General features: G+C 48.9%; 2 protein-coding genes across 2 annotated transcripts; both read right to left on the bottom strand.

Moving 5' to 3' along the window:
- Nucleotides 1-2,728: 2,728 nt before the first annotated feature.
- LOC130889962 (lysosomal enzyme trafficking factor-like) lies at nt 2,729-3,268 on the bottom strand. Its single transcript, XM_057793867.1, has one exon. The coding sequence runs from the start codon at nt 3,266-3,268 to the stop codon at nt 2,729-2,731; it is 540 nt and encodes a 179-aa protein (XP_057649850.1).
- Nucleotides 3,269-9,514: 6,246 nt separating this feature from the next.
- Nucleotides 9,515-20,424, bottom strand: LOC130889558 (methanethiol oxidase-like). Its single transcript, XM_057793372.1, has 12 exons — nt 20,342-20,424; nt 17,222-17,278; nt 16,971-17,083; nt 16,566-16,751; nt 15,849-15,969; nt 14,495-14,677; nt 14,071-14,249; nt 11,395-11,473; nt 11,192-11,313; nt 10,359-10,451; nt 10,115-10,233; nt 9,515-9,907 (listed from the first exon to the last, which is right to left on the bottom strand). The coding sequence occupies exons 1-12, from the start codon at nt 20,343-20,345 to the stop codon at nt 9,745-9,747; spliced, it is 1,419 nt and encodes a 472-aa protein (XP_057649355.1). The 5' UTR covers nt 20,346-20,424; the 3' UTR covers nt 9,515-9,744.
- Between the last annotated feature and the right edge of the window lie 3,545 nt (nt 20,425-23,969).

The following is a 23,969-nucleotide window of genomic DNA, read 5'->3' on the forward strand; positions in this document are numbered from 1 at the left end:
TTGGAATTTAAGGTCCTGGAGTGGAATGTTATGGTTTAAAGGGATTTGTCTGGGTGTCAGGCTTGTGAGAACTTTTTGTTTCTGTCAAAGGTGGCTGCTCACCAAGGGGCAGTGTTCGGAGAACCTCATTCATCCTGTGAGTCCCTAGTGTCCATGCCTGTCTGTCTAGTCTCTGGGTATCCTGAGGCTTGGCTATCACAGCTTCCCCTTTAACCCAACTATGAACCAGTCAGTCCTGTCAGATTGTGAGGTCAAACTTCAACCATGGGGTGAGACACAGTCACTACCTGCATCAGAGTAAAAACTAAGTTCACTTTCTTCCCTAGTGTCCTGCAGCCTGGCTTGGGTCATGGCACACATTTTTTGCACAAAGAAATTGTCTTGCCAGGTTACTTTCACCTTGTTTGTGTTTCTGCATGTGATACAAGAATATTCCAGCCGGGCGGTGGTGGCGCATGCCTTTAATCCCAGCACTTGGGAGGTAGAAGCAGCAGATCTCTGTGAGTTTGAGACCAGCCTGGTCTACAAGAGCTAGTTCCAGGACAGGCTCCAAAACTACAGAGAAACCCTGTCTCGAAAAACAAAAAAAAAAACAAACAAAAAAAAAAAAAGAATATTCCAACAACTAGGGGCTTGTCTAGGCTTTCAAATCCATCTGGGGGGATTTTTTATCTCATCTCTTTGGGGAGACTTGTCCCATGGCCTGATTGGGGTGTCCCCCAAGGTCTTGATTGAGCAGTAATGATCCCAGGAAAGAGAGTTTCTTGGCAGTGTGGGGAAGGATCAAAGAAAGTTCTGTGGTGGCCATGCAACTCTGTGCATAGAACAGGTTTTTAAAAATTGCTGTGGAGGATAACAAAGTACTCCTTTGTAAATGGAGACTGTTTGTTCGTTCTTGGCTTCCCAGACCCGAATAATCACACTGAAATTATATTAATTACAACACTGCTTGGCCTATTAACTCAGGTTTCTTACTAACTCTTACATCTTAAATTAACCCATTTCTGTTAAGGAATGCATTGCCACAAGGCTGTGGCTTACTGGGTAACGTTCTGTTCTGGCATCTTTCTCCTTGGCAGCTACATGGCGTCTCCTTGACTCCGCCTACTTTCTCTATATATCTCTGTTCTGGTTTCCCACCTGGATTTACTCTGATAAGCCATTGGCCAAAACCGCTTTATTCATCAACCAATAACAGCAACACACATACAGAAGACATCCCGCATCACTCCTTAGTGGTAGACCTTCTGCAGGTTGAGTGCATGAGTGTCTTGTAGTGCAGAAACCTCCTCAAGGATGGAGATTGAACTCTGACCAGGATGGGAAATGATTAGGCCAAAATGAGTGTCAAGGAAAATAAAGAAAATAAACAATTTCCCAAGATAGGAAGGGGAGCCCACTCTCCTGGCTGACCTAACGTCTTCCCGTCCCATTCAGCATACCTTTTCCTGCCCTAAATTCAGAGCGTAAACAATGCGAAAGAAACTTCCAAAGCCTGTGTTTAGTCCCCTATATTCGCTGTGTGCCCAAGAGTCTCCCTCTTTCGCCTCCTCCAGGTTCCCTCAGAGAACACTGGAAGGCTTTGGATCCGGTGTGGGGGAAGGGAGAACAGAAAGCCATTTACTGTGGCTCAGTTCAGTACTGCCCTAGACCTTGGCAGTAGCTTCTGTGTGTAGAAGCATCCCACAGGCTGCTGTGGTGGTTTGAATGATAATGGTCCCACAGGCTCATGTGTTTAAGCATTTGGTCCCTAGTGGTGCAACTGTTTGGGGAAAGGGTTAGGAGTAGCCTTGTTGGAGGAGGTGTGTCGGTGGTGGGGGGGGGGGGTTTGAGATTTCACAATCCCTTCATTCCTAGTTAGTTCTCTGTTTTGTGCTTGTGGGTCAGGTATAAGTTCTCAGCTACTGGTCGGGCACCACACCTGCCTGCCTGCTGCCTTGCTCCTACCATGATGATCAGAGACTCACCCTCTGAAACTGTAAACCCCAGGAAACTTTCTTTTCTAAGGTGTATTGGTCATGGTGTCTTCACAGCAATAGAAAACCAAGATAGCTATTAAGGTTTTAAATCAGGATTAATTATTTTTTGAGACAGGGTTTCTCCATGCAGTCCTGGCTATCCTGGAACTTGCTCTGTAGACCAGGCTGGCCTTGAACTCACAGAGATCCACCTGCCCCTGCCTCCCCAGTGATGGGATTAAAGGCATGCACCACTATCACCTGGTATTCTGATTTTTTTCTTTGTTATTTTTGGCCTTACTGCAGAGTTATTTCTTTCTTTTTTTTTAAAGAATTTTTTTTATTTATTATGTGTACAGTATTCTCAGTATTCTGACTGCATGTATGCCTGCAGGCCAGAAGAGGGCACCAGATCTCATTACAGATGGTTGTGAGCCACCATGTGGTTGCTGGGAATTGAACTCAGGACCTTTGGAAGAGCAGACAGTGCTCTTAACCGCTGAGCCCTCTCTCCAGCCCCAAGTTATTTCTTTTTTTTCTTTTTTTTTTTTTTGAATATATAAAATTTAAATTTTATGATCATGGCCAGACCCTTTTACACTTAACACAATGGAAATATTCATTGTTTTCCCTAACGGAAAAAATTCTGGATCATACTATGTTACATATAGACTAGAAATAAAAATTCGGGTACTTTTTCAAGTTTCTAAAGACTGCAAATAACAAGCCATTATTTCACTTCCAAAATCTGAAGTCAGCAAAATGATTCTTTAGTAGTTTCTTGGGCTTAAAAAGTCATTATTATTCAGATAAAGTAGTCCTCTGATCACATTTTTTAAGTCTCTGTTCCACCACAACTTCCTGAGATTGTGAGGAAACTGCAGCCTTGTGATCAGGAGGAGTCGGTGTCTGCTGTAGGTGTCAATCAGTTGTAGCCTGCTGATCTTATTAGAAGCCTTGACGAACGCCTGGTGGCGATCGCAGAGAACTGCCAAGCCTTCGGGTACGATACAGTAGCCCACTGTTTGGGGATCAGCTCCTGTACAAGAATAAAGAAACAAAAACATCTGTAAGTATGGTATCAGAAAAATAACTGTCCACAACCAAAAGGGCAGGGAGAGTAACCGAGCTTTCAAGGAGTGTGTCCATGTGGTTCCTTCCCGAGGCTCCTCGGGGTGCTGCTGAATGTGCTCCAAAGCCAACCTGCTGTAAGTCTCATTGATTCCACAAACATAGGAAAACGCTTCTGCACTTGCCAGCAAATACAGCCCCACTCCAGTCCATCCCATCCGCTGACGGAAGTTTGTCATTCTCCATGCCCGGTGCCTTCCTGTCCTGAGTGGCCTGCCCTTTCGCAGTCCCGAATGCCACTGCAGTCAAAGGGGTTATTTCTTTTGTTATAGCCATCCTAATCTAACTTGGATGTTTGTTTGAAAAAAAAAAAATAAAGGTATTGACTTCCACATTGAATTTTTGAAGTGCATGGATCCTACAGGATCTGTTCCCTGATGGGAATAGGCTTGTTTTCATATAGAACTGACTCACAGCACTCCAAAGTAACCATGTGGTTTGCCACCATCTTGATCTATGACATCGACAGAGTAGTAAGAGCTCTGTGACTTTATCGCCATCTTGGTTCATGCCATGTGGTTGCCCAAACCAAGATGGCTGCATCCCTAAACTTCCCAAAACTTTCCAGTACTACTCAACCCTCAGGGGATCACCACAGCCCTGGAAATTCTTCAACCGTAGGCATTCAACCACACACCCCAATCCACAGGCCTTCAACCGCACACCCCAATCCACAGGCCTTCAACCGCACACCCCAATCCACAGCCCTTCAACCGCACACCCCAATCCACAGGCCTTCAACCGCACACCCCATCCGCAGGCATTCACCCACACATCCCAATCCACAGGTGTTCAACCGTACATCCCAATCCTTTTCTTTTTTTCGGTGTTCACCTTCCTGGATGCCTCATAGGATCCTGGAAACAGGATACCTAGGGGAGATACCAGCATGGAATCTATAGCCTTGTAAGAAAGTTGACACATTTTCTGTGCCCAGCCATGGAGGAACTAGACTTTCATGATTGTTTTTGATTTATTTTATGTGTATGAGTGTTTTGCCTGCATATATGTCGGTGTGCCACATACAAGGAAGTACCCAGGGAGGCCAGAAAAGGGCATCGAATCTCACGGTGTTACAAATGGTTGTGAACCACCATGCGGGTTCTGGGAATTGAACTCAGGTCCTCTGGAAAACCAGCAAATGTTCTTCATCATGGGTCAGCGATCCATTCACCCCACTCCCTTCTTTTGATACTTTGCTTCGAGACAGGACGTCACTGTAATTTTGGTGCCTGGAACTCGCTGTGTAGACCAGCCTGGCCTTGAACCCATAGTGATCCACCTGCTTCTGCCTCAGATTCAAGGCACATCAAAAATTTGATGCATTGTTCAACATGGATATATTTACTGGTTTCTAGAGGGGACTTAGTGCTTCTAACACAGTCAGCTGAGGTCAAACTTCCCTTTGTGGGACTCCCAGCCTGGAGACTCACTGTTAGTTATGAAAGCTTGGCCTTTAGCTCCTACGGCTCAAATTAGCCTGCTATTACTCAGCTGTGTTTACCAATGTCTACTCACCTTTATTCCATTCTCTATGTCTAATTCCCTCAATGTCTTGCTTGAATCTTTACCACTCATCTTTCCCGATTCCTCTCTCCCCTGAAGTCTCACTGATTCTCTCCGGCCTAGCTATTGGCCATTCCGCTCTTCATTAAACCAATCATAGCAGCACATCTTCACAGAGTGTACAAATATCCACAACAGTCATCTTCACAGAGGGTACAAACATCCCCAACAGTCAGCTTCACAGAGTATACAAACATCCACAACAGTCAGCTTCCAGCGGGAGCTGACACCGGAGGTCTAGACCTGGACAGCTCACGGGAATGTGCAGAGGGCAGGGCCTTGAGAAAGCACAGACCCCAGCTGGGACTCAAGGGGGAGATTGCCAGGTGCTGGCCAAGCTGCTGGAAGCAGGGAGCTACCACAGCTGGAGGCAGGAAGTTGATGCCTGCCATGATAAGCTAAATAGAAACAGAGCACCCAACCATTATCATGTGCCAGAGTAGGACTCAGCCATCGATGAGTTTAATAGGGGCCTGAGTCTCAGTAGTTTACCCTGAAGCAATACCTGGTTGCAGGAAGAACCATAAACTGAGATTACCTGAGCACCACCCAAGAACAGACCATCCAAAGGAAATGCCTAACGTTCCAACCACTGTAGATAGGATCACCTTCCGGCACTGACTCACCAGGACACCTTAGACAAATGTCAGCCAATCAGGGGTCCTGAACCCTAGAAACCCCTCACCCCCATATTTACAACTATAAAAACCCAACTCTAACTGAGTTCGGGGCTCTCCGATTATTCCAATATGTTAGACATGCGGAGAGACCGAGTTTGCTAACTTGTATAAAATAAAGAAAAATTCTTTGCTTCTACTTGTTGTTTTTTGGGGGAACTCGTGGATCTGGATATAACACTGAGCCTGCTTCTCTCTAGCAGAATATTCCTTCCCTTCCTGAGACTCCTTTGCTCCGTGCTTGTCACCAGCTTTTCTCTGGGTTTGCTTGTCTTAGCTTTCACTTTGCAGCTACAGTGGCATAGGCAGGCTAAGGAAAAGAGCAGGTCGGCGCCATCCCTCTCTGGATTCTTTCCCCGACCGCCACCCACTCCCCACCCCCGACAAGATTTCTCCATGTAGCTCTGGCTGTTCTGGGACTCACTCTGTAGACCAGGCTGGCCTTGAACTCACAGAGATCCTCCTAACTTTGCCTCCTGAGTGCTGGGATTAAAGGCATGCAACACCACTGCCTGGTTCTCTCTGGGTTCTTTAAGATTATTTTCTGTGTTCTCCAGATTATGGGTATCAAATCAATAATAGTACCAATAGTAATATAGTAAAAGGCTGTTCACTGTCAGAACTAGGAGAAGGCGGAGAGGCCCCTCCACCTTAAAAACATCTCAGTAACTCTGGCACCATAGTTTTAAGGAATTACTATATGAGAGTTTCAGACATGTTTTGATTGTACACACACAAACCAACTTTCCGGCATCATACTTTAATATGGTTTAGTTGAGTTCTCTTGGATCATGTAGTATCAGTTTGATGATGCTTTATTTTTTTTTAAATATTTATTTATTTATTTATTATGTATACAATATTCTGTCTGTGTGTATGTCTGCAGGCCAGAAGAGGGCATCAGACCCCTCTACAGATGGTTGTGAGCCACCATATGGTTGCTGGGAATTGAACTCAGGACCTTTGAAAGAGCAGGCAATGCTCTTAACCTCTGAGCCATCTCTCCAGCCCCTGATGATGTTTTATTGTGTTGATGATTCTCCCTTAACTGCTTCTTACGTTCATTCAAAACCAAAAACATGGCTACTATGGAGGACAATAATCTTCTAGACTGTACGAAACACACAAAAATTTTTGATTGTCTTGTGTTTTCTGTAAGTTTTGCCTAAGAATGTCCAAAGCCCCATAGTTTAACAGCGTGTACATGGGTAGTGGTCATTTATCACAGTAGCCTGGGGTTGGATGTGCTACACGATCATCTACATCAAACAACTGCCATCTTCATATGCTAGCTGTGTCTACATATAAAAGATCGGCATGTGGGGCTGAAGTGTTGACTCTGGTTAAGAGCAGGACTGCTCTTCCAGAGGACCCAGGGTCAGTTCCCAGCACCCACATCAGGCAGCTCACAACCACCTGTAACTCCAACTCCGGGGATATCACATTTCTGGCCTCTTCTGGCATCTTCATGCCACATGCTCACACAAACATAATTAAAAATAATAAAAATTTAAAAAACCAAAACAGCTGAGCTTGCTAATTACTGGCATTCCTTCATAGAACAAGGGGGTGAGGAAGGCCATTGGACCCTCACCTGAGTGTTCAACGAGGCGTCTGCAATTCTTCCCTAATTGCCTGGGGTCTGCAACTGCTTTTCGTTCATGCACACTCCTGTCTGTAACCGTTCACCTAAAGGCTGTAATCAGTCCCGTAAACTCACTGCTTCCCCAGGGTGAACTCCGGTGAAATCAAGCATTGGTTTGTACTTGGACCTTATGAGGAGGGGAGAGATAATACCCACTCCTCACCCCAAGGAGAAAGTTCTCACAACATCAGCAAATTGATTTGGTAATGTTCCTGTGTCTTGTGCTATTAAAAATGAAAGAAAACCACTAGGTAGAAGATGATGTTAAAAGTATGAAAAAGTGAAAAAATTCTAGTAAAGAAAAATTTACATAAAGATTGAGATGGGTAGATGTTTAACAGGATGGTACATAAGGTGTGTAAAAAATAAGGCTTTATGTATAAGATATTAAAATTTCTAAGGTCAAAGGTAAAAACACTGAAAGCAAACTGTGTTAAATCAGTAGAGTTGCTTTTTGGTTGTTGTTTGTTTTGTTTTGAGACAGGGTTTCTCTGTGTAACCCTGACTGTCCTGGAACTTACTGTAGACCAGGCTGGCCTCAGACTCACAGAGATCCACCTGCCTCTGCCTCCTGGGTTCAAAGGTGTGTGCCATTATACCCTGTCCTGGAGTTGTTCTTCATGGCTGAGAGCAGGGGGATACTCCCTGGTGTTTCTCTGTATGATTGTGTTCCATTCTGCTCTGATATAAATAATGCTTGTTTTTGAAAGAAAAAGAAATCAACAGAGTTCCTGGCTGCTCTTTATTCAAGGACTAGCTTAAAGAACAAAATTGTATATCTAATCAAGTTTTATTTAAAAGTAAATTTGGCTTTTACTCAAGCTTTATGTAAATAATAAACAGTAATTAAAAATACCAGACTGGCGGAAAAGACCTTCTGTGTCTTCAGTAACCATAGTTGGAGGCCTCTATGGATATGACCAGAGGTATTCTTTTAATGTCCACTAAGTTCCAGGGGACTGTGGGGGCATCTCCTGAATTGTCCTAGAACTGTGAGGAGGCACCTGTTCTCTTGTTCTGAGAGGCCATGGAGACCTCACCAGTGAACTATAACCTGTGCACGGTCTACAAAGAGGACCATCAAGACAGGGAAATTTTCCTCAGTGCTTCCAAGCAGCACAGGCTTCTCCTCACATAGATGGAAAAACTGGGGAAAGGAAGGTTAGCGCAGCAGAGGGTCCTCTCAAGTCCAAGTGACCCCCGAGGACAGATTCTCAGAGGACTTGACAGTGTGTATTAGTTACTGTTCTGTTGCTGTGATAAGACACCATAACCAAGGCAACGTACAGAAAGGAGAATTTACTTGGCGCTTATGGTTCCAGAGGGAGAGGAGCCGTCACCATCACGGTGGGAAAGCATGGCAGTAGGCAGGCCTTGGCCGTGTGTCTCTTGACAGCAATAGAACAATAGCCAGGACACTCTCGGTTCATGATGAACACTCGATTAACTTGTCTATCGAGACATACTTTATGGTGATATTCAACTGTGCTGGGAATTAAAGGTTCAATTCAAAACAACTCCTGAGTATTCCTCCCTTAGGACCCCCCACCTCAGGAGGATTCACTTTTCTGTAAGAAATCTGTCCAAGCAAGAGCAGAATGACGGGTTGGTGATGAGGTCAGTTCAGGCATCGGGGGACAGTAAGGGTCTCTCACTGGAGGAGGTGCTGCAGAGGAAGTGCTGGGTTTCAGAGGCGAAGGGGAGTCAGAGCTGCGCTGGGGTGGGTTGTTCAAGGGAAATGTCTAAAGACTTTATAGGGAAAGAAGGCATGATGCATAAGATTGTTAGCTTCATGGGAAAAATCATATGTTAGGTGATACAGCACAGCATAGACCGAGGACCATACAAAACAGAACATAGCCCTGGGGAGATGCTTGGAGGGTAAGGTGTTTGCCGGTGTGTGAGGACCTGTGTTCTGGTGTGTGTGGGGGTGGCAGGCTCGGCCTATGAGGCCAACACATGGGAAATGGAAACGGAATCCCTGGAGTGAGCTGGCTTGTCATCCTCGCTGCAAGAGCAAGCTCCAGCTCCTGCTAGAGAGCCTGTCTCCATATATAGGGTGAAGAGTGAACAGGGAAGAGACTCAGGGTCAGTCTGGGCCTTACATGTATGTACACACACATGTGCTTGAACACACACATATACACACCACACTCATGTGCTTGAACATGCACACTACACACATATATATACACACACACCACACATATGCTTGATATGCACACATACACACACCACATGTGCACACATGCCCAAAAAAGTCTAAAACATTGACTGACATGCCCATCCCTCGGGTTCCCTGTGGCAATCCTTAGGTTTCGATGGCCGTAAAGGGGGAGATGTTCGACATCTCGGGCATCATGTTGGGATCACTGGCACAGACTGGTCACTATGACGTCCTGGAGTCTACTTCAGGCCTTCTGCATGCAGAAACTGGCAGTGACTGAGGACTCGACCCCTCCTCCATGACAGGCTGTGAGGAGGACTTGCTTGACCCCTCCTCCTCCACGACAGTGCTCTGAGGAGGACTCGACCCCTCCTCCTCCACGACAGTGCTCTGAGGACAGGCTCAGCATTTTATTTCTTGGGGCTTCAAGAGCTCATTTAGGAACAGCACAGTGACAACAAGCAACAGTCGTGAGATGCTACTCAGTAGATCTCACTAGTCTCGATGTGGCCTTGGAGAGCAGGGGCCAAGCGAGCAGAGTGAGGCCAGGCTCCTCAAGGGAGGGCTCAGAACATAGAGGAGGGGCTTTGGGGCGAGCCTTCAGATCCAGATGTCAGAACTGCAGTCACCCCCTGGGTACCGAAGCTCATGAGCCAGTGCTGGACCAAGGGGCTCCTTCCCGAAGTCCACCAGAAAGTTGGGGTTCAACTTGAGCCCTCCATTTACAGTGTCTACATCAATCTGCAGCATCACGGAGCCTTCCCTGGAAGACGAAGAACGGGTGAGAGGTGGTAAGTGACCAGCACCCCCACCCCAAGATTTGGTGAGGATAAATGGGTTCCTGGGATGGGCAGGGCCCACATGGGCCGTCTATCTGTAGGGCACAGGTGGAGTTCCTGAGTTGTCTTCAGAGCCCACGCGATCCTTCTGGAGGCCTGGTGGAGAGGTGATCCTGGACACTGCTGCTCACCTGATAAGGTCAGGGTAAAACTGCTTGTCCCAGGCGCTGTACAGCGACGAGGTGACGTAAAGACGCTTCCCATCCAAGCTGAGCTGGATCATCTGAGGGCCTCCAGGAATGCGTTTTCCCTTGGGGAAACAAGAGGGCAGACTCCAAGTGACACACAGACTGACTAAGGGGTTGGCACACGGCCTGGATCCCAGAGCTTCCCCAAGGATCTGAGGGGCCAGTGAGGCCAGGGCGATGTTCTCACCTTGACCACTAGGGGCTCCGGCTGACACTTTAACTCTTGGTCCTCCAGCACCTCCACAGGGCCTCCTTTAACAATGCTGCCCCCAAGGAAGATCTGGGTTCAGGGGTGCAGGGGACAAAGGGGGACAACAGCGAGAGATACAGTGACGATTGATGTCCATTATCACCTCTCTGGGTGTGGGAGTCAGCGAGGACACACACGCCCTGGAGTGTGTGTCTGCGGGGCATTTCAGAGTTTTAATCAGGAGGGAAGATGCACCCTGAGCAGCAGAGGGTCAGATTCCAGAGCAAATGGAAAGGGGAAGACAAGCTGAGTCCCAGCATCCAACTCTGCCTCCTGTGACCGCACATGTAATGTGACCAGCTGCCTCCTGCTCTGCCGCCACACCTCCCGCCTACCATGGACTCTGCCCCTGCTCAAAGCCTGAGCTGGGATAAACCTTTCCTCCTTTGTTTCTGTGGGGTATTTCGTCACAAGGTGTGGACATTACAGAAGAGCTATTCTCCTTGATTAGAATTTGTGTGTGTGTGTGTGTGTGTGTGTGTGTGTGATAGCATCTCACCATGGAACTCTGGCTGGCCTGAAACTCACTATGTAGACCAGGCTGGCCTCAAACTCAAATCCACTTCCCTCTGTCTCAAAGGTGTGCTTCTCCACACCCGGCTAGCACCCCTTTAGTTTCAGACTCTTTCCCTGTGCTCAGCCAGGACTCCACAGTCCTGAGGCAGTACCTTGGCTCACATTTTTGCTTTTCCTGCTCCTCCCTTTTCAGCCCTGAAAACCTTCCCCTCCTCTCCACCTTGCCCAGACTCTTCCTCCACCAGTGCCCCTACCTGCCCAGCAAGGCGGGGCTTCTGTGGGTTGGAGATGTCATACTGTCGAATGTCCCCGTGCAGCCAGTTGCTGAAGTAGAGGAAGCGGTCATCCAGGGACAGCAGGATGTCGGTGATCAAACCTAAGGCGTGGGTTGAGGGCTTTAAGGAATCTCCCCAGGCCAGGACCCCACCTGCTGACCCCACCCTCTCCCGGAACTCACCTGGCATTTCGGGCAGCAGCCAGCCCTTCACTTTCTTGGAGGGCACCTGGATCACCTTTTCCACGGACCAGGTGCCTCCCTATATTGGGGAAGGGAGGCAGGAAGTGGGCTGAGAACTGGGGACAGGGAGGGAGCAGACACTGGGCCTGTGGCTAGGGTCTCCTTCCCTGCAAGCCGCTAAGGCAAGGAGCATAACTGCTTTACCATGGCCCTGCCATTGCTCGTCAGAGCGGCTCACAGAGATGCTCACTATGTGCATTTTTTTTGTTTTGCTTTTTGAGACAGTTTCATGTTGTTCACGCTGGCCTCAAACTTCTGTTCCCCAAGCCTCCACTTTCCAGGTGCTGGGGTCACGTGTGTGCCACAGGGACCACCTTAAGTTTTGAATGAACGTATCCATATGGCCACTTACGCTTCAAGTGTCCCCACCAAAAGTCATGCTGAAATGCAGTTACCATTGTGAGGAATTAAGAGTTGGGACCTTGACTGGGTTTTTGAGACAGAGGTCTCACTGTGTAGAAGAGGCTGGCCTTGAACCTGCAATCTTGGGACCTTGACTGGTTTTTGAGGCAGAGGTCTCACTGTGTAGAAGAGGCTGGCCTTGAACCTGCAATCTTGGGACCTTGACTGGTTTTTGAGGCAGAGGTCTCACTGTGTAGAAGAGGCTGGCCTTGAACCTGCAATCTTGGGACCTTGACTGGGTTTTTGAGGCAGAGGTCTCACTGTGTAGAAGAGGCTGGCCTTGAACCTGCAATCTTGGGACCTTGACTGGGTTTTTGAGGCAGAGGTCTCACTGTGTAGAAGAGGCTGGCCTTGAACCTGCAATCTTGGGACCTTGACTGGTTTTTGAGGCAGAGGTCTCACTGTGTAGAAGAGGCTGGCCTTGAACCTGCAATCTTGGGACCTTGACTGGTTTTTGAGGCAGAGGTCTCACTGTGTAGAAGAGGCTGGCCTTGAACCTGCAATCTTGGGACCTTGACTGGTTTTTGAGGCAGAGGTCTCACTGTGTAGAAGAGGCTGGCCTTGAACCTGCAATCTTGGGACCTTGACTGGTTTTTGAGGCAGAGGTCTCACTGTGTAGAAGAGGCTGGCCTTGAACCTGCAATCTTGGGACCTTGACTGGTTTTTGAGGCAGAGGTCTCACTGTGTAGAAGAGGCTGGCCTTGAACCTGCAATCTTGGGACCTTGACTGGTTTTTGAGGCAGAGGTCTCACTGTGTAGAAGAGGCTGGCCTTGAACCTGCAATCTTGGGACCTTGACTGGTTTTTGAGGCAGAGGTCTCACTGTGTAGAAGAGGCTGGCCTTGAACCTGCAATCTTGGGACCTTGACTGGTTTTTGAGGCAGAGGTCTCACTGTGTAGAAGAGGCTGGCCTTGAACCTGCAATCTTGGGACCTTGACTGGTTTTGAGGCAGAGGTCTCACTGTGTAGAAGAGGCTGGCCTTGAACCTGCAATCTTGGGACCTTGACTGGTTTTGAGACAGAGGTCTCACTGTGTAGAAGAGGCTGGCCTTGAACCTGCAATCTTGGGACCTTGACTGGTTTGAGGCAGAGGTCTCACTGTGTAGAAGAGGCTGGCCTTGAACCTGCAATCTTCCTGCCACCACATCCCAAGTGCTGGAGCTACAGGTGTGAGCCATTCTGAATGGCTAGGTGGGACCTTTTAGTATTGTTTATTGCTTTTATTTAGCTTTTATTTTGTTTTATACATATGAGTGTTTTGCCTACATGTATGTCTGTGTACCACATGTGTTTCTGGTGCCTTCAGAGACCAGAAAAGAACTCATGTCCCCTGAAACTGGAGTTACAGGCAGTTGTGGGCCACCACGTGGATGCTGGGAATTTAACTCAGGTCTTCTGGAAGAATGGCAAATGCTCTAAACTGCTGAGCCATCTCTTTGGACCCTATTTATTTCATGAGACGGTTTCACTATGTGGCCTTGACTGTCCTGGAACTTGCTACATAGACCAGGCTGGCTGCCGCTTCAGAGATCCCTCTGCCTCTGCCTCTGTCTCCCAAGTGCTGGGGATAAAGACCTGTGCCACCACCTTGAAATAAGTCAGAGTTCACTGAGGATGGATTCACCTATGAGAGGATTCATGGCTATCTTGAAAATGAACCCTTTATAAAGTCACATGGCCTTCTCATCCTGTGATGTCCCTAGAGGTAAAGAGTCCCCAACCACCAGAAGCCATTCCTCAACCCTGGAAGGCCTAACTGCAGACCTATGAGCTGTCTATTTCTTATCGCTGTCCTGCCTGGGATCCTCAGTTGCTCAGTTATAGCAACAGAAAACAGACTTAGGCAAGGTGGAAATTAGTCTGGCCCAGAGAGAAGAGAGGCCAGCCACGTATCAGCGTTTCTTCCTGGGAAGCCTTAGGCTGGTGGGACCAACAAGTGTGGACGCTGAAGCCTGGGAGGAGGTCCTGAGGAGACTCATGTGTGTGTGTGTGTGTGTGTGTGTGTGTGTGTGTGTGTGTGTGTGTGTATGGTGGGGTGTCTGGGAGGAGGTAGATGAGACTCTTTTGTGTGTGTGTGTGTGTGTGTGTGTATGGCGGAGTGTCTGTCTGGGGGGAGGTCCAGATGAGACTCTTTTGTGTGTGTGTGTGTGTGGCGGAGTATTTGGGAGGAGGTCCTGAGGAGACACTTGTGGGGGGCGCAGAGTCTCAGTCTTACCTCATTCTTGTAGAAGCGCTGGATGGTGGAGCTGAGGGCGCAACCTACAAAGCCCTGGGCGGCATCCGGGTCATGCAGGAAGCGGACCTCCAGGGGGATGAGCCCATCCTTCATTTTTAGGGTCTGGATAACTTCACGACGCTGCCAGTCCCACACATGTAAGTGGCTCCCATACAACCCTGAGATGGGAGGGGACAGGGACCAGAGGCTGGGCTCAGTCAGGATACAAGGCCACAGGTGCAGGCAGGGCACCGACTAGGATGGAGAGCTGGAAATGGGCACCGAGGACGCTTGAGCCGGGTGAGCACTCCACACCTGGCATGACTTAGCCTGTTAGGAGTTGGTCCTGGTGCAGGGTAGAGACCTGAAATCTGGTGGGGGGTGGGTGAGCCAATGCTCCTGCCAGACGAAAGGTTATTCTCACCAGACTCCACATCAGCAGGGTTGAAGCCATCTTTGAGGACGTTGGGAGCTGCCCACTCAGTGCTGATCATGACATTGTGTCGTGGTTGGTACCAGAAGTCATAACCCATAGGAGCAGCCCCTCCAGGCTTCTCCCACGTGCCTTTCACCTCGAAGGTCTCCCCATCAAGCAGCACAAAACTCCCTGAGCAGGGAAGAAAGGGAGAAGGGGACTTAGGTGGAGACGGTGAGCCTTTGCTGTCTTTCCACCCAGCTGGCCAGGTCCTTGAGTTCGGATGCCCGTGTGTCTGTTTCAGAGATGGCGGGTGTGAGGTAGGGCCCCTTACTCTGTGCTCTCCCTCTTAGCAACGTTTCCTTCTCTTAGAACTCTGGGGAAATGTCCTCCCCCTGAACAGAGAGCTCTGGGACTTGGCCTCTTAAGCATCATTTGCCCAGGCTGCCACAGCTCCCGTGGTATTCTCTCCACAGGCTAAGCTTCCTTGTGCGGGTAAGAATCCCAGGCAGCCACAGGTGGAGCTCCAGTCATGGAAGCCAGCTGTCCTTATGGGCTCAATACTTTTTCTCCCTCCCTTCCTCCTCTCCTATTCTCTCTTCTCTCTTTTGTGACACAGGGTTTCTCTGTGGAGCCATGGTAGAACTCACTCTATAGACCAGGCTGACCTTAAACTCACAGAGATCCTCCTGCCTCTGCATTCCAAGTGCTGGGTTCAAAGGTGTACATCACTGTGTTCAGAAAAATGTTTCTAAAAGTTCACACACACACACACACACACTCATCAAGCCAAGGGCTGTGAAGTTTGCTCATGAATTCACAAAGGCAGACATTACACGATGTACTTTCTAGGTCTGTGTGTGTGTTCATATCTTCATGGCCGACTCCTGACTATGCCTTCTAGCAAACTCGGCAGTCACAGCTCATCTTGTGTGAGTGTCTGTGTGTTGAGTGTAAGTGTGTGCATGTGTTATTGTACTGGGGGTTGAACCTGAGACTTCAATGGTAGGCAAGTGCTCTATCACTGGGGTGTGTCTCCAGCTTCTTATTTGTATTTTGAGTCAAGGTCTTGCTAAGATTCCCAGGCAGGCCTTGAACTTGTGATCTTTCTGTCACAGCCTAAAGTATCTGGAATTATCTCCTGCACCAGCAGACCCAGCTGAGCCTCGTCCCTGTAGGAATAGTCGAGACAACTGAAGTCACTTGCTGACGTTTCAGACACTGGGTGGGACTCAGCCAGCCAGTTCTCCCTGGCCCCTCACTCCATTGCTCCCCGGGCTTTGGACCTGCTCCTACACAGCCGGATGTTCCCCACGCCTCTTATCTGCTGAGTTCTTGCCAAGTCCACAGTGCCAGCAGGTACCTTTGCCATTGCCCTGGGGGTCCCCCAAGGTGCTGATCATCACCTCTCCGCTGGCCAGGCAGTGGCTGGTGTGCAGATTGCCCACGTTGCACTTGGAGTGGATTTCACTGGGTTCAATGACCTGGAGAAGGTGGGGAGTGGGGTCTGACTTTACAGAGCCAGGAGTCTCCACCCCCTCCTCCCATTCTCCCTGCTTTGTCTGTGAACCCTGTCTTCTTTTCCTCTCCCTGAGGGAGGACAGCAGGGATTCAATCTGGTAACTCAGAGAGCAGCAACAGAAAGGCAGGAAAGCCATCACTAAATCCTCAGTCAGAGCTTCAACCTTCCCCATCTCTCTTGAAGGCACTCCCAGCACCCGGAGCCCCTCCCATGCCAGTGTTGGCTCTGCATCCTCAGCAGCCAGCTGTGAGCATCTGGTGCAGAGGGCTTGTCCAATGCAGTGTTGAGAGGAAGGCCTGGAGCTCCTGCCTGAGGAAGTCATGAGCTCCTGGCTGGGTGGGGGAATACGGGTCTCTCCTCCCCCTCAAAAAGAAGCCTCGTATTCTGGCATCCAGCCCACACTGCTGGACGGTGCCAGCCCAGCAGGCTTAGGTAACTTCTGAGGTCTCCCCCTCCCTGCTGCTGAGCCAGACCCTGTATAAGAGCTGGAGGCAGCTGGTCCAGAGACTGGTGGGCCAGCAGGTGCAAGGGTCTCCAGCACAAGGACGGAGGACTTGCCTTGTGCAACTTCGGGGCACGAGGTTCAGAGCCCACGTCCACCACATAGAGGCGGGAGGAGATGAGACTGGGCAGCATGAGCTTGGTGCGTGCCTTGGTGCTGTCCCCAAAGCAGCTACTGCAAGTGTTCCATCCCGAGTGGTGCAGCTCATCCTTCAGGTAGGGCATGGGCAGCCTGTGGATGACCTGGGTGCAGAGGGGCAGGAAGTGCTGCTTACCCAGGCCAGGCCTCTCTAGACTCCCTTGGGCTTGGAGCCCAGCACAGGCCGGGTTCTAGCTCAGCGCCCTGGGCAGTGAAGAGCTTCCAATGCCATTCATTCCAAGGGGGACAAAGAAGGGTGGAGTTAGGGAACCAGAGCTGTGCTGGGAGTCTTAGGGGATCCAGCCGGCCATACCTCACCTCACCTGACTATAATGGGGAGACTTTGGGTCAACATCCACAGTGGCCAAATAATCTGGGGCCTCGATGCCTGTGTTTCGGTAAATACAGGGCACATAGACAATCTCCTCCCGGGGTCCTGGGGAGTAGAGAGCTGGTTATGGTAATGAGCTGGGCAGAGGCAGCCCCGGTGAACTAGAGGGCTAAGGCTAGGCCTGAAGTCCTCAACTCTACCATGGGGTCAGCAGAGGATGCTGGCTCGCAGATGTACAGTTACCTTTCATGGCCTCGAGAGGGGTAGCGTAGCCTGGGCCGCACTTTCCGCATTTTGTGGCTGTGGAAACAATGGGAGTGTGTTAGCTAGAGCTGCTCTGGAGCGTTGCAGTCTCCCTCTCTCCAGCTGTGACACACACCTGGCAGCCTCACCATGTCGGCCTTTCCAGTCCCACCCCCAGCTGATGGGTGTGAAGCTGTGGTGGGAGAGTGGAGTCACATGACTGGGACAGACACTCCCGCAGGGGTGGCAAGCCTTTGGACAGAGGCTGTGTTCCTAAGAGTTATGACATGGACTTCCATTCCGTCTCAGCCCACCTGGCTGGTCATAGGAACGTGGGCAAATTATCTAACTCAGTTTCAACTTCATCTGTGAAAAGCAGGTAATGAGAGGCACAGTTGGCTGGGCGTTGTGACCACATCTATAGGGGCAAAAGCAGGAGGGAGAGGAGTTCAAGACTAGCCTTGATATGCAGCAGAAATCTGAGTAGGGGTGCATGCCCTTAACCCCAGCACTGGGGAGGCAGAGGCAGGCAGATGTCTTTGAGTTCAAGCCCAGCCTGGTCGACCTAGTTTTGGGGCAGCCAGGGATACACAGAGACCCTTTCTCAAAACAACACACAAGAAAAACTGACTAGAGCAGCTCTAGAAGCGGTGGCTCAACGCTTCAGTCCCCACCAGGCCACCACATCCACCCGGACGGTCAGCTCTGGGGAGATCAGATGCCTCTGACCCCTGTGATCGCTTCAGTCCCCACCAGGCCACCACATTCACCTGGACGGTCAGCTCTGGGGAGATCAGATGCCTCTGACCCCTGTGTGCAACTTTATTCAACAGCACGCACCCACACCCAGACATACGCGATAATTAAATCTAAAATAAATCCTAAAGAAAACAAAAGTATCCGAAGACCAACAGCTGGGGGATGCAGCTCACTGGTAGAGGGTTGCTTGACACTGAAAGGCCTTGGGTTCAGTGCTCAACTGGACAAATCGATAAAACAATAGAAAAAATCCTCAAGGGACCTTTATGGGCAGTCTTCCTGATGTCTGTCCTTGAGGAAGAGCTCCCAGGGAATGGGGCCGGCAGCAAATGCTGCCAAATTTATCCAGGCCAGGGGATGGAACTTCCTGTGTGCAGTCCAAGGTTCTGAGCCAAACTGCTGCTGGCCACACCCGGGATTATGCAACCAATCCAGATGAGGGGAGAAGCCTCAGTGTTTGGTCAAAACTGATAACCAGCTGCGTGTTCTTGGGCACTTGCGTAGACACCACAGCTGGCGGGAGAGGCCCTCCTGACCCTCCAGTCACCACATTCACAAGATGGCTACCAGGATTCTAGGCTGAGAGCCTGGGTCAGACCTTGGAGGTCTGGAACAGGGAAGGGGCTGATGCAGATGGAAAGAAATCCTGGCATGGAGTTCACAAGAACTGGGCTCTCCCTCCTGCCCTGACATAGGGCCTCAAGCAGAGGCAGGCGAGGGTTGGAGAGATGGCTCAGCGGTTAAGACAATGGCTGCTCCTAGAGAACCCAGATTTGAGTCCAGCACCCACGTGGTGCCTAAGGACTGTAACTGCAGCTCCAGGGCGTCTGCACCCTCTCTGGCCTCCTGGGCATATGGCATACATGTGTGTACATCGATGCCAGCCACACATCCAGACACACAACATCAACACTAAGAAAACAGTCAGAAAGCAGTCAAGTCCAGAGCAAAGCCTGCTGCTGCCTGGGAGCCCCACGTCTGGAGAGCACAGGAGGTGGGGAGGCAGCGACAGCACCGTAGAATCCAGAAACCGGGCGTCATCTGGAAATTCTTGCCATGTAGCTCAGATCGGCCGCCAACTCACCAAGATCCTTCTGTCTCAGTCCCCTGAGTACTGGGAGATGGGCATGAGCCACCACCATGTTTGGGGCAGGTGAAGAGAATCAATAAAAAGCATATTTGAAGCCCAGCACTCCTGAGGCAGAGGCAGGAAGATTTCTCTGAGTTCAAGGTCAGCCTGATCTACATAAAGAATCCCACACTCAAAAAACCACAACACAAACAAAACCCCAACAAAACAACAACAACAACAATAATAGGGGAGCTTGTTTGGGGACTGGACAGGTGGCTTAGGGTTTAAGAGCATTTGTTGTTCTTGCAGAGGACGAGGATATGGTTCTTAGCACCCACAGGGCACTCACAACTGTCTGCCACCTGGCCTCCATGGTCACGATACGCGCCTGTGCTGCACATATATACACATAGGCAAAAGCTCATAAAATAACATCTTTAAAAGAGGAAAGACATGGAGGAGGTTTGCCCTGCTATCCCAGGGTTTGGCTCCAGGCTGCTAGGTTGTCTTTCTTTGTAGGGCATCCTCCAGTCCTAAGCATCTCCAGCAAGGTCTCTGGCATTCTGAGTTTGGGGAACTCAGGGAAGTTTTCTCTGTCATTGGGAAGGGCCAGCTACAGGGGACCTCAGCATTCCCTCACAAACCCGAGCCTCAGCCTGACTGCGGGAGCTCACAGGCTAAAGGATGAGAGCTGTGGGTCTTGGGAGGGGCTGAAGCAGGTCCTCGGTGGGCTCATGTGGCCACCCTGACCTACCCACGCACTGGTGAAATGGAGCAGCTTGAGAGGTCTGGGCTGTGAGGCTGTTCTGTGCCTCCCCAGCAAGAGACAGACCCAGTGTCTGTTTACTAGGGTGACAGATATTGTCACAGAGATGTTGGGGCTCTTCCCAAGATTCCCAACTCTCACTGGAGTTTCTCAGTTAGAAAGATGCTCCCCTGCTCCTGTCCCCTGTCCCCTGTCCCTGCCCTTGTCTCTGTCTCCTGCCCCTGCCACCTACTCCTACCCCTGTCTGCTGCCCCCGCCCCCCACCCCGTCTCTGCAGAGGCTGGGCAGGATTTCCAGACGACCACTTCTGCAGTTCCTCCCTGCTCCTTCCTCAGAACTTGAACTGGACTGAGAAGCATGAACGCCTGAGTTTGAGCTGCTTATGCGCATGCCTGCAGGGTAGAGATGAGAGTCCAGTTCTTTCTTCACTGCCCTCTCCAGTTTTGAGTCATTTCCTGGAGGAAGAAGGACCCTCTAATCTTGGGGTGAACTATCCACGGCTTTGAGAAGCCCCTTTTCTTACCCATGCTGTTGGCTGACACTCTGATCCTGCAGGATTCTCCAGGAATGGGCAGAGCTTGCCAGAGACCAGTGCTGGTGTTGGAGGCAGACTGCACAGGGAAGGGGCAAAGGGAGGGAATTTATGTAACCAACTGGGGGAGAGGTGGGACAAGGGGAGGGACCTGGCTGCTGTCCACGGTAAACTATACAGGGCTGCTGGCCAGGATGCTATCAAGTGGCCTGGCCATTCAAGTTATAGGGTGTGTGGTGTGTGAGTGAGTGAGTGTGTGTGTCTGTGTGTGTGTGTGTGTGTACACGTAAATACATCTGTGCTGTTAGTGGGTACCTATGTATGTATTAAGTTTGTGTGCCTGTGTAACATTCTCCTGTGGGTTCCCATGCATGTACCTTTATGGTGGTGTCTGCGTGGGTGTGAGTTGGTGTGTGCCTGTCTCTGGATGTGTACATGCTTGTGTATGTGTCCACGTGAGCAGATACCATGTGAGGGATGTGTTTATATGTCTGTGGTCACATGTTCCTGTGCTTTCAAATGCTCATCTATGTGTTTGGCCCTGTCTGTGGACATTTTGGGGTACCCAGGGCTGTGGACCTGTTTCTCTCTACTTCTACATCCAAGGCCAGCTTTCTCTTAAGATTTCCCTCTTTGTCCAGACATCCATGCTCCAAAAGGCACATTCTTTCTCACCCAGACCCCTTGCCCATGTCTTTCCACAGCAGCTGCCCAACAGAGCCCAGGTGGGAGGGAGAGCCTAAGTTCCACTTTTCCCAGAACTGCTCCTGAGCCTTGAGCTTAGCAGCGGGAGAAAGCCCGGTGGCTGTTATAACCGCCAATTACCCTGGTAACCTCAGGAGGTGAAAGTGGACTTCCTCCCACCAGTCTGAGGATGGGTCCTCTGGGGGCTGGGTGCAGGGTCAGAAAGAGGTCACCAGATGCTGCTGTCCCCAACTGGCCTGTGACCTAAAACACTCTGGGACACTGCCTGTCGTGGGGTGGGTCCTCTAGCTTGAAGTGCAAGTGTCTGCTCAGGTAGTTAAGCCTGCGGCTGTGACATGCAAGGGACAGGCACCCACCACTGCTTGCTGAGGAACTCTTTATGGCTAAAGAGGACTCCTGCAGTGTGGGGGCTTCCTTCTAAACCCCAGATTAGGCTCAAACCACACCCAAACACCTGTTTGCACAGAGAGATCCTTTATGAAGTGGGAAGAAAGTTAAAGTGTCTGCCTTTAAACTCAGGCAGGGTCATTTTCTGGCAGGTCTCATTCTGGTTTTCTTTTGAGGAGGTGTGTGTTTCCTTTGGTATTTTTTATTGAATTTTTTCCATTTATTTTGCATATCAACCCCTATTCCCCCTACCTTCTCTCCTCTCATTCCCTCCCCCTACTCCCCTTCTACCTCCCCATCTATTTCTCCTCAATGTTATGGGAGGACATTTTGGGGTTAGGGAGAAAGCTGTTGCCAGGGAAACTCCCAGGAATCCACAAGGATGGCCCCAGCATAGTGGAGAGGGTGCCTGAACTAGCCTTCTCTTGTAATCAAACTGGTGAATATCCCATGGGAGACCTTAAAGAGAAAAAGGGTCTGTGTTAGAACGGGCCAGGATGTTGTAAAGGAGACAGGGAATAAGTGAGAAGGGAAGGGGACAGGGAAAGGGTAGGGATATCTGTCCAGAGCTCAAGTCAATGGCTCCTCAATGCAACTTTGAAGTCTGATTCTGTACCCCCTTCTAGGGCTGCCCTTTATCTTGGAAAGTTGTGTTGGGGTCCACCCTCTGACTCAAAGCAAGCTTTATTGTCCGATGTGATCATTCTTTTTGTCTAAATAAAAAGGGAAAGTTTTAATTCTAACATAGTAAAATTATATACAATAATAACGATTATCATGTAAGAATTACATTCATAATGTCCAGTCCATTTGTATTTGGCAAGTTCACAGGAAATACTCCATTCTCTATCCTGTCTTGATGAGTTACTTTCTATCCTAACTTGTATCACCAACCCAAAACCATCCTTTTGTGTCTCTCAACTATATATACTTTATACCTCTTTTGTGAGCTTCTTTCCTGAATTTGATAACATGGAAAACAATAACTATCTAGTCTTCCACTCCATCAGAGACCAAAGAAGGAAATAATATTACCTGAGTAAACAAGAAGTGCACAGCCAACAACTTCTAAAACTAAGAAATGATAGACAGCTGGCTTCTTGGACAGTCATCTAAGGTTCCTCTGTAACATTGGGGCATTTATCTTTGGCTTACAGACCTAGAATATCTGACAGACTTTTCTGTGAAGCAGGAATTTTGTAGGACTGTCCTCTCTTGCCTTGGTAAAATTTGGCAGTGGCTTTCTTTTGTGTCCTGCTTAGCCGATTTGGACAGCATACTGACAGCAGTCAAGGCAAGGGAAGTTTCTTGCCCAGTGAATAACTTTTGCCACAAAGAAAGCAAACTCCATAGGGAGTTTCTTTGATGCTTATCACCTTCTCTGAAGTAGATTGGTGCTGCCAGGAGCACACATGTCTCATCGTTATGAGAAGCCTTATGTTATTAAAATATCTAAAATGCCATATTCTATAGAATTCTGGTGTTTGAAGACCACCTGTCTATCTAAAATATATCTCTGTTTGACCTCGAAAGCATACCTAACAGGACTATAAGTTTGATTGTAGTAAGTGGCTATCAACCTGCATTTCGTTATTATCCAGAATAGTTTGTAATAATAACTTTCAAGGACTAGAAATTTACATTACATTGTCAAATGAGATGCAGAGACTCAATAACTTAAACAAGAGTGGAAACATATGTACAGCATGTTATAACAAAAATAACCTCAAATCTGTATCAATATACAAAATCTCTTAAATAAGAGTAAGAACATATATATAGTATGACAAAAATAACCTTAAATTTGTATTAATATACAAAAATTCACACCAATATAAAATATTTAAGGCTAGTAGTTTCTTTTTAGTTTAAAAGCATATTCAATAATCTACTCTTTTATCCTATCATTTCTATATCCCCCTTTTTCTTTTCAGAACAAGATCCCTGAATCTAAACTCCTTTATTCAGCTTTTTTCCTGATGATAACCAATAATAACTTGTAACCAACCCCCCTAAAAGTATTCATAGCCCACTGAATGACCAAAAACCACTCACCCCACCTCTTGGGAATGTGGGTATAGTGTTCTCTAGACTGCTTCCTGTTGTATCAGGGGTATCAGCATCTCTAGGGGACCCTGAGAAAATTGAGATAATGGTCAAGGAATGAGAGAGCTGTCTGTATCATTTGTGGCCAGTCTCTGTGTAATGGGAAAGTGCAGGGTTTATCTGCAGTCCTGGCTGGAGTAGCGCATGATACAGAACCATCTCAGCTAGCCACCTTGAAACTGTCCTGAGCAGTTTGTACTCCGAAGCTGATTTTTGCATGATGTTTGTCAGCTTAGTGGCGTTACCACAGTCCAGGTGGAGTCGTTGTTGTGGGGACCCATCATCCTTTTGGAGACTTCAAAGGTTGCTGTTAGGCGTGGTCATGGTTCACAGCAGAAAACTTAAAACATTTGAAGTGTCATATGCAGCAGATCTCAGAGAGGTTAAAGGACCACAATTTGTTAAGTATATTTGGAGTACA

The sequence above is a fragment of the Chionomys nivalis genome, chromosome 18 (genome assembly GCF_950005125.1).
Source record: "Chionomys nivalis chromosome 18, mChiNiv1.1, whole genome shotgun sequence".
In the NCBI taxonomy this organism is placed as follows: Eukaryota; Metazoa; Chordata; class Mammalia; order Rodentia; family Cricetidae; genus Chionomys; species Chionomys nivalis.

What these genes read in the sequence shown, in the direction of transcription:
- LOC130889962 (XM_057793867.1), bottom strand. Translation starts at nt 3,268, where the DNA reads ATGACAAACTTCCGTCAGCGGATGGGATGGACTGGAGTGGGGCTGTAT.
- LOC130889558 (XM_057793372.1), bottom strand. An exon ending in GTGCCCCGAAGTTGCACAAG is followed by an intron (nt 15,970 to 16,565) that starts GCAAGTCCTCCG and finishes CACCTTCTCCAG; the next exon opens with GTCATTGAACCCAGTGAAAT. An exon ending in CGGAGCCCCTAGTGGTCAAG is followed by an intron (nt 10,234 to 10,358) that starts GTGAGAACATCG and finishes TGTTTCCCCAAG; the next exon opens with GGAAAACGCATTCCTGGAGG.